We start from the raw sequence: 9437 nt of genomic DNA, 5'->3' as shown, positions 1-9437 counted from the left end.
CCTGATGTAGTTGCTGTTCCTTGCAATCAATTGTCACTGCCCCTAAACCAGAAGGCTCTGTTCCCATAATATCTTCCATGTGCCTCTACTAGAGCATTATCTCCTCTCATCAGAGTTATGCAGATGTGTGTCTGCTTCCACCTGGGGAACAGCGCCCCTGTTCATTCAGTATCCCTGGAGCTTAGTACTTGTTGGACGCTCAAAAAAATAGTTGTTGAATTTGAATTCTCCAAGTTCACAAAATGGTTTGATGATGTATCATTTGTTAGGCAAACCTTATAAACTCTGTTTCCCTCCATATTTTACTATATTTGCATTAATTTACATCTTTCAAAAAATCAAATTTGCTTTCATGCTACTCACAAACTTTGCACATTTACATGGTTTGGCTTTCTCATTATTTTTGGCGGTCACCAGGAATAATTCATAGTTAACCAGTGGTCCACGCATCCCTCTAGTTGGTGAGAATGTCTTATATGCAAGTCATCTTCCAGTATTCAACTGACTTTAACCTTGAAACAGATACTTCCATGAAGGCTGTTGGAGCAGCTTAATTTCCATGATGTCATTTAAAACACATTACAAAGTCAGCAGGCAGGCTAAGCACAACTGCTTCCTTTAAAAACCTATTCAGAATCATCGATCTTCAGAGCTGGGGCCAGTGGTTCTCAGGCTTTTGAGTTTCTATGAACCAGCATTAACATAAGAAAAAAAGGGAAGGGTTGCTGAATTTATCCTCTTCCAGAAAATAGCATTAAAACAAATATGTTTCTACTAACATAGTATAATTTCATAAAATAAAGGGCATGTTAACACCAATATTATCAAGAGCATTATCCCCTAATTTAAGCATCAAATGCAGTCAAGTGTGGCTTAACAACAGACATTAAGTTGTGAATCTTCAGGCAGTTTCATCATTGTGCGAATATCATAGAGTGTCCTTACACAAACCTAGATGGGAAACCCTACTACATATCTAGACCATATGGTATAATAGCCTATTGTTCCTAGGCTACAAATCTGTATAGCATGTTACTGTACTGAATACTGCAGGCAACCATTACACAATGATATCTGTGTATCAAAACATCTCTAAACACAGAAATGGCATGGTAAAAATACAGTATTATAATCCTATGGGGCCACCAACCTATAGGCAGTCTGTCATTAACAAAAACATCCTTAGGTGGTGCACGACTGCACATTAGATTTTTTTAAAAACTCATGATATTTTGATTTCTAAATAATGTTTAAAATATTTAAATATTTCTAAATAACATGCTTAACATGGTGCTTGGCACATGGTCAATTCTCTGTATTATTATTATTAGTGTTTAATCGATGTTAGTCATTTTTCACACAAGGGAGAATACTTTTACCTTCCCAAAAGGTTTGCTGAGCTCCTTCATGGATTTGAAGTGTGTCCCTAAGGGGACAAGTTTTCCTGGGGAATGCAATGACTCTGACTGTGTAAAACAAACTGAGAGGATGTGAGATTCTCACAGGTATTCTGAGGAGTACAGAAGTGAGAGGAGAGAAAAGAAAGGAGTCTGCAAGATGAAGAAACTGAGGACTCATTCCCATGAAGACCACAAACTTTTCTTGTTGAGGAGCACGGTGGGTGAAGAATATTTTGCGACTCGGGACGGATCAATATACAGTTTGAAGGTTTTATATCTCAGGAATGTGAGTAACTTCTCTTTCATGCCACCCTACCTCCAGCTTCTGTAACATTTATAATATGCAATGATGCATGAATGTTATGAATAGGTTTATGGTGGAAATCATAGAATGGTCTACATTTCTCATTTGAGTTGAAACAGTGTAGACCCCAGAGGGCCGCCCAGAAGCAGAGGCCAGGAACCAGAGGTGACCAGAGAACAGAAGTTGCCAAGATCTCCGAAAAATCTCAGCCATGGTTTGAGCATGGTTCCTCAGCAGACACCTATCTTATGTCTTCATAGTAATGGAATCCATTCTGGTTTCACACCTGGGCATGAATAGGTAAGGCGTGATAGGCCTGGTTCCAAAGTTCTGTACCTGCCCCAGCTGGGTCAGGTCTGTTTTTATGGTAGAATCACCTACAGTTAAGAGAACCCTGGCTTGGAGGTTTCTCTTTCTTTTCTTTTGTCTTTTTTTTTTTTTTTTTGGAGACAGGGTCTTGCTCTGTCACCCAGGCTGGAGTGCAATGGCATGATCTTGGCTCACTGCAACCCCCGCCTGCCGGGTTCAAGTAATTCTCCTGCCTCAGTCTCCTGAGTAGCTGGGACTACAGGCGCACACCACCACACCAGGTTATTTTTGTATTTTTAGTAGAGGCGGGTTTCACCATGTTGGCCAGGCTGGTCTCGATCTCTTGACCTCGTGATCCGCCCGCCTCGGCCTCCCAAAGTGCTGGGATTACAGGCTTGAGCCACTGCGCCCGGCTGGCTGAAGGTTTTCAAGGGCTAGCGAGGAGCCCTGCTCTGGCTCCTTAGATACAGCCAGAATCGGCCTTTAACGTACGGATATCTGACTCCTGCAGGACTGGATCTCCACATGCTTGGAGGAATAAGCATCTATGATGTAACCACTAAGTAGTCAGAGGGCATGGGAAGTAACGCTGTTGCTGGGCAACCTGCTGTAGCTCCGTGGCTTTGGTTAAGGTACTACTCTATGCAAAATTCCTCGACGTCTTCCCTAATCCGCCTCCCCAGTTCTCCCTTCTTGAACACCAGGGAACCCACCGGCCTCCTTATAACTGAAGCAGTTTCTGTGTTACGGTAGCGAGTAGTGACCAAGAGCTTAGGGTTTAGTGTTAGATAAACCAGGGTCCACTCTGCGACCCCACGCAACCTCCCCAGGCTGTCTGCACCAGTGTTGGCATCTGTCAAGTGGGTAGGGGACAACAGTGAATAACTGCCTCATAGACGGACTACCGGTTTAACCAGAGACTGACGGCGAGTCGCATATTAATCTTCCAATCACTTGGCAAACTCGTTTCACTCTGCATCTCTCCTCCCGACTGTCCTTTCAACTTCCTCCTCCCTGAAATTTCGAAGATCCACCTCGGTGGGAAAGTCATTCTGTGTGGCGCGCCCTTTCCCTGCGTCCCTCCTTCCCAGGGCCCACCCTCCGCGGACGCAGAGCGTCTGCCGGGGGGACGGCCGGCCCGCGATGGCGGCCTCTGAGGTAGTTGGTCCCCTCTCTCGGTGGGCTTGGGAAGGGTCCGAAAGGCCCGCTCAGATCTTCGGCGGTGCTGCTCGGAGGGAAAGCGCCGCCGCCAGCCGAGCTGTCACGGGCGCGAATGGAAGAAGTACACCGCAGGATGAGCGACGCCGCTGCGGAGGTAACCGCGGGGACTGCGGCCAGGGACGGGGGATGGGTGCAGCAGAGGATAACGGGATGGCCGGCAACCGAAACGCGTCAGGCCGGCTCCGCCGGACCTCCTTACCAGCCCGCGTCCCCAGCCGTCCTCCCAGATCCCGACTGCAGCTTCAGAAGCGACGGCCACGTGGGTGGCGCCGCGCGCCGCGGGGGCTAGAATGTTGGCGTTGGGGGAGCGCGGCTGGAACGGCCGCAGAGAGGTGAAGGTGGGCCCGCGTCCGCGCGCCCAGGCGCCGACTGCTGGGCGACGCCGCCGGGAGCGAGCACGCCTCGGACGTCACGCGCCGCTCGTCCAATGAGCGGAAGCCTGAGGGAGGCGCCGGTCCCCGCCCCGCCGCTGCCGCCGCCACACCGGCCCTTCGGGAGCGTCTGGGGAGGCGCGGGCCGCTGCGGGCTCGGGCGCCGCACCGCGCCGGCCCGAGCCTCTGGACGAGGCCCACGGAGCCGCTCGTCCCGACCCAGCCGCCCGATGTCCTCAAGATGGAGGCAGCGGGGGCGGCGGCGTGAAGAAAGCGGCGCTGTGGGCGCGGGAGCAGGGGCCCGGGCGGAGGCGGTGGCGGGATGGGGCTGCTGCTCATGATCCTGGCGTCGGCCGTACTGGGTTCCTTCCTCACGCTCCTCGCCCAGTTCCTCCTGCTGTACCGCAGACAGCCCGAGCCGCCGGCGGACGAGGCCGCCCGCGCGGGCGAGGGCTTCCGCTACATCAAGCCAGTGCCGGGCCTGCTCCTGAGGGAGTACCTTTATGGCGGCGGCCGGGATGAGGAGCCCTCCGGAGCGGCCCCTGAGGGCGGCGCGACCCCCACCGCGGCCCCCGAGACCCCCGCCCCGCCGACGCGGGAGACTTGCTACTTCCTCAACGCCACTATCCTATTCCTGTTCCGGGAGTTGCGGGACACCGCGCTGACCCGCCGCTGGGTCACCAAGAAGATCAAGGTGGAGTTCGAGGAGCTGCTGCAGACCAAGACGGCCGGGCGCCTGCTGGAGGGGCTGAGCCTGCGGGACGTGTTCCTGGGCGAGACGGTGCCCTTCATCAAGACCATCCGGCTCGTCCGGCCCGTCGTGCCCTCGGCCACCGGGGAGCCCGACGGCCCCGAAGGGGAGGCGCTGCCCGCCGCCTGCCCCGAGGAGCTGGCCTTCGAGGCGGAGGTGGAGTACAACGGGGGCTTCCACCTGGCCATCGACGTGGACCTGGTCTTTGGCAAGTCTGCCTACTTGTTTGTCAAGCTGTCCCGCGTGGTGGGGAGGCTGCGCTTGGTCTTCACGCGCGTGCCCTTCACCCACTGGTTCTTCTCCTTCGTGGAGGACCCGCTCATCGACTTCGAGGTGCGCTCCCAGTTTGAAGGGCGGCCCATGCCCCAGCTCACCTCCATCATCGTCAACCAGCTCAAGAAGATCATCAAGCGCAAGCACACCCTGCCGAGCTACAAGATCAGGTGAGCGGGAGGTCGGGGAGCGGGCCTGGCTGCCGGGAACCCCGGCCTGGGCGGGACGCTGCTGGCTGCGTGGATTGGGAAGGGCAAAGGCTCTTTTCTGTCCTGGCGCCTGCTTCTGGGGTCTTCCCACCCTGGACAGGGCCCCAGATCAAGGCGAGTAGTGAACACTTACTTTGCTTCCGAACGGCACTGATAGGAGGTAGAAACCTTTTCTCGTGTTCATGGGGACTCAAGGTGCTGTCAACGCGGGCAGAATCGTCTCCTTTTATAAGCAGCATATTGGAAAAGGAAGGGAAGCCTACCCGAATCCCCCAGGAGTCGCTTCTGGGACTGTGGAGAAACTCTCCCTCTATGTGGTTGCTGCATTGAGGGCAGCCGCGTCACTGGCTTTGCAGCATCACCTTGGCCGCGTTGAGAAATTGTTCCTGGACACAGTACACGCGTGAAGGGTGTGCTTATAGCCCAGGTCTGTGCTCATTTGCCATTGCAGGCCACTTTTGCTTTGATGGTTTGACACCTTTCAAGGCAGAGGTAGTAGCTCTTGCAAAGGAATCCTTTTGTGGTTTTTTTTGTTTGTTTGTTTTTGAGACAGAGCCTCGCTCTGTCGCCCAGGCTGGAGTGCAGTGGCGCGATCTCGGCTCACTGCAACCTCTGCCTCCCTGGTTCGAGCGATTCTCCTGCCTCAGCCTCCCAAGTAGCTGGGGTTACAGGCGCATGGCACCACGCCCGGCTGAATTTTTTTTTTTTTTTTTTTGTATTTTTTAGTAGAGATGGGGCCAGGCTGGTTTCGAACTCCTGACGTCAAGTAATCCGCCCGCTTCGGCCTCCCAAAGTGTTAGGATTACAGGAGTGAGCCACCGCGCCCGGCCCAGGAATACTTTCCATAGCAGATGGGAAAGGAGTTGGGAGCCGATACATAGTGTACTTTACATTTTGCATTAGTGTCATTTGCCCATTTTGGGTAGATTGTAGAACACAGATCCAGACTCTGCCCATCAAGCATTTACTCTCTGTGACTGTAAGTTCCTCTCTCAAAGGACCTGAAATCACTGTGCAAATTGTATTTTAATGCTAGGTAGTGATTTTAATTTTTTTTAAGCCCTCCAGCATCTGATGGCTTAAAGTTTGTAGTATACAGTTTTGAGTAGTATATAAATTTTGTTTTAATATTGTAGGAGTGGAAGGGGAAAGACTTTTTTAGGGCTAGAGGCGGAGTGGAAGGTGCTGTTTCTTTTGTAAAAGCTGAATTTTAATTTCTCTTTCTGTCCTTTAATTTTGTATTCACTAAGACATTTGGGCCTTTAAAATTTTGCCCTTTGTTATAAAATTAAGTCAGTCTTGTATTTTGCTTACCTAATTTTACTTGCCTTTTAGTGGAAGTTGCCTATTTCTGGATCACCAATTTTCTACCAGTGTCAATTTTCAGGAGCAAGATAGTCCAGAAATATTTTGGGTTTGGAATGGATTATTGGCTTGTGTATGTGGCAGATGTACCTTACCAATTATGTTTTGTTTAGGCTAATAGCACAGAGTGACAGCTTAAAACTTGGATGGCAGGAGAAATTTACTTTGTAATGGAAATATTTCCATAGATTTATGGAGAGGTGGTGAACTGGTTGTTCACTGTGGTTGATTTCTGGTTCTGTGAAGTAGAATATACTTTATGAAACCTACTTTTAACCTCTGGAATATCAGTGACTAAATTATAACTGGGTTCTAGTGTTTAAGCAGCGAGAGATGTATATTTATAGCAGTGTGTTGCCAAAAAAGTCGTGAGAAAAAGTTGCTAGAGATTTTGGTATTCTATCACAACTTCAATTATGCTGTTTTCTGGTAGCTTTCAGTTAATACAATTTGACTAGATTATTATTTTGAAATTTGTGGAATAGCCAACGACAGTGAGGTTACATATCATTTTGAGGTTTTTTTTTAAATGTAGACTTGGAATTTAGGTAAATCTGAAATAAGTTATGAATAAGAGTTATGGAGGCATTGAGAAGTTTATTACTTTGAAAAACTATGATCTGTATCATTGAATAACAATCATTTAAAAGTATGGCAAAACTGCTTTTCACTTATATCTGAAGGGATTTTTTTAAGAGCACAGCATGAATTTGGTTATGATATTTCAACTTCTAAACGTGAAGCATTAAATGATAATTTCCAGAAGTACACACATCTGTGCTATTTATACTAGATGGCATCTCAATGCTCAGTCAGCTGCACAGAGCATATCACTCAATCTGTAAATGTTTATTGTACACCTGCTATATGCTTTTCCTTGTTGTAGGTGCTGGGATTTCCGTATTGAACAATACTTGAACTCAGCCCTCAAGAAGCTTAGAGTCTAATGAGAATTGAATTAGCTATACTTAGTAATTTTTTTGTGTTTTTTGTTTGTTTGTTGAGACAGGATTTTGTTCTGTTGCCCAGAGCTGGAGTACAGTGGCAGGATCGCGGTTCACTGCAGCTTCGACCTCCTGGGCTCAAGCAATCCTCCCATCTCAACCTTCCAAGTAGTTGGGACCACAGGTGTGCATCACCACGCCTGGCTAATTAAAAAAAATTTTTTTTTGTAGAGATGGGTCTTGCTTTGTTGCTCAGGCTAGTCTGGAACTCCTGGGTTCATTTAACTGATCCTCCCACCTCAGCCTCCCAAAGTGCTGGGATTACAGGTGTGAGCCACCTTGCCCAGCCCTTTGTAAGATTTAAACTAGAGTGGGATTGATGGGGTTGAAGTAACTAGGAAGCTGGTTTTAGCTTAGTAGAAGAAAATAACAAGTATGACGATGATAAGGGCTGCCTTAGCAAGTGTTGACTTCTTGTCTGTGTAGCTGTTCTGTCCAGTGTTTTAAACTGGTGATGGGCCAGGTGCAGTGGCTCACACCTGTAATCCCAGCACTTTGCAAGGCTGAGACAGGCAGATAACTTGAGGTCAAGAGTATGAGACCAGCCTAGCCAACATGGTGAAATCCCATCTCTAGTAAAAATACAAAAGTTAGCTGGGCATGGTGGCGGGCGCCTGTAATCCCAGCTACTCTGGAGGCTGAGGCAGGAGAATGGCTTGAACCTGGGAGCAGAGGTTGCAGTGAGCCAAGATGGCACCACTGAACTCCAGCCTGGGCAACAGAGTGAGACACCGTCTCCAAAATAAATAAGTAAATAAATAAACAAACAGGTGATGGTGTGGGACTGATTCAAGTTTCAGATAAGAGAATGAATTACAATACATCTAAGATATAGCATACTTCTCACAGGGAAAATTAAACTAGCTAGTGTTCATCTTTTTTTGCAGATGAGGAAATGGAGCTCAGAGTAGTTAAATAACTTGCTTAAAGTCACACAGCTTTCAAGTGGCGAAACCCAGCTCTAATAAGGCCAGGCCACCTTTAAAAACACACACACACACACACACACACACACAAACTGTATTGTTTTTAAGTGATTGTTTTTTAAAGCGTGCCATCGATATAATAAATATGTGGGATATCTTTCCAAACTAACCTAGAACTCTTGAGAAGAGTATGACTATACAGCTGATTTTTTTCTTAAATTGGTCATTTTAGAGGATCCTTTTAAAAGTAAATCATGAGGCTAAATCTTTGGGTACTGTCCCACATAGCGTTTCTTTTTTAATTGAGCAGATTGTATTTCCAAATAGAAGGTCTTGCTATTTTATCCTTTTTTGTGTGTTTTTGTTTTGTTTTGTGTTTGTTTTTTTATTTGAGATGGAGTCTCGTTGCATCACCCAGGCTGGAGTGCAGTGGCGCAATCTTGGCTCACTGCAACCTCCACCTCCTAGGTTCAAGCAATTCTCCTGCCTCAGCCTCCTGAGTAGCTGGGATTACAGGCGTGTGCTACCACACCCGGCTAATTTTTGTATCTTTAGTAGAGACGAGTTTCACCATGTTGTTCAGGCTGGTTTCAAACTCCTGACTTCAGGCAATCTGCCCACCTTGGCTTCCCAAAGTGCTGGGATTACATGTGTGAGCCACTGTGACCGGCCTAGTTTATTCTTTTTTAGCTGTCTAATCTTCTTAGTAGAGCTAAAGCAGTAAACAGAATTGTATGGAGTCTTAGGATCCTTTGGCATTTGTAATCATTACGTAACAGAAATATCTTGCCAGTTAACATTGTTGTTACTTCTTTCCCCTTTTATTTATTTTGCCTTTTTCGTGTTGCTAAAGTGAAGCAGACTGTCTGGACTGCCAGTTTCTGATGTTTCACCTACAGATGCTAAGTTGCTCAAGTGGTTGCTTTCTAAGGACCCAGCTGATTGACACTTCATTTTACCCAAGTTAACAAACTTACAATGTTTGTAAAACATTTTATTTTACAAAATGAATTATAATATGTAGACAATATGTTTACAGATTTATTCAAGTTAGGAATTTCATTCATCCACCTCAGTGTTAATTGTTTTGTTTTTTTACTAAAATACTTTAGTATATTATAATAGTAATTTTTTTTTTAAATGAACCTCAGAATCCGTCCTCAAGGGAGAAAGATTACCACTAATGTTCTTTTACTACATGGATAATTCATCTTCAACATGAAGTCTGAGTAATAGTCTCTGGGTGGGGAGCTGTGTTTAGGGTTTAGGAGTCAAATATTTGAGATTTTTTTTTTTTTTTTTTT

General features: G+C 47.3%; 1 protein-coding gene across 1 annotated transcript in view; it reads left to right on the top strand.

The window, feature by feature from the left end:
* The first annotated feature begins 3662 nt into the window (after positions 1 to 3662).
* PDZD8 (PDZ domain containing 8) overlaps positions 3663 to 9437 on the top strand; it is a 103752-nt gene continuing 97977 nt past the window's right edge. Inside the window, exon 1 of the mRNA XM_017871272.1 lies at positions 3663 to 4799. Within this exon, the coding sequence (XP_017726761.1) occupies positions 3928 to 4799 (872 nt within the window). The 5' untranslated portion in view covers positions 3663 to 3927. The remainder of the gene's footprint in view (positions 4800 to 9437) is intronic.

This window comes from Rhinopithecus bieti, unplaced genomic scaffold (assembly GCF_001698545.2).
Source record: "Rhinopithecus bieti isolate Rb0 unplaced genomic scaffold, ASM169854v2 scaffold_5982, whole genome shotgun sequence".
In the NCBI taxonomy this organism is placed as follows: Eukaryota; Metazoa; Chordata; class Mammalia; order Primates; family Cercopithecidae; genus Rhinopithecus; species Rhinopithecus bieti.
This window is presented reverse-complemented; position numbering and strand designations above follow the sequence as displayed.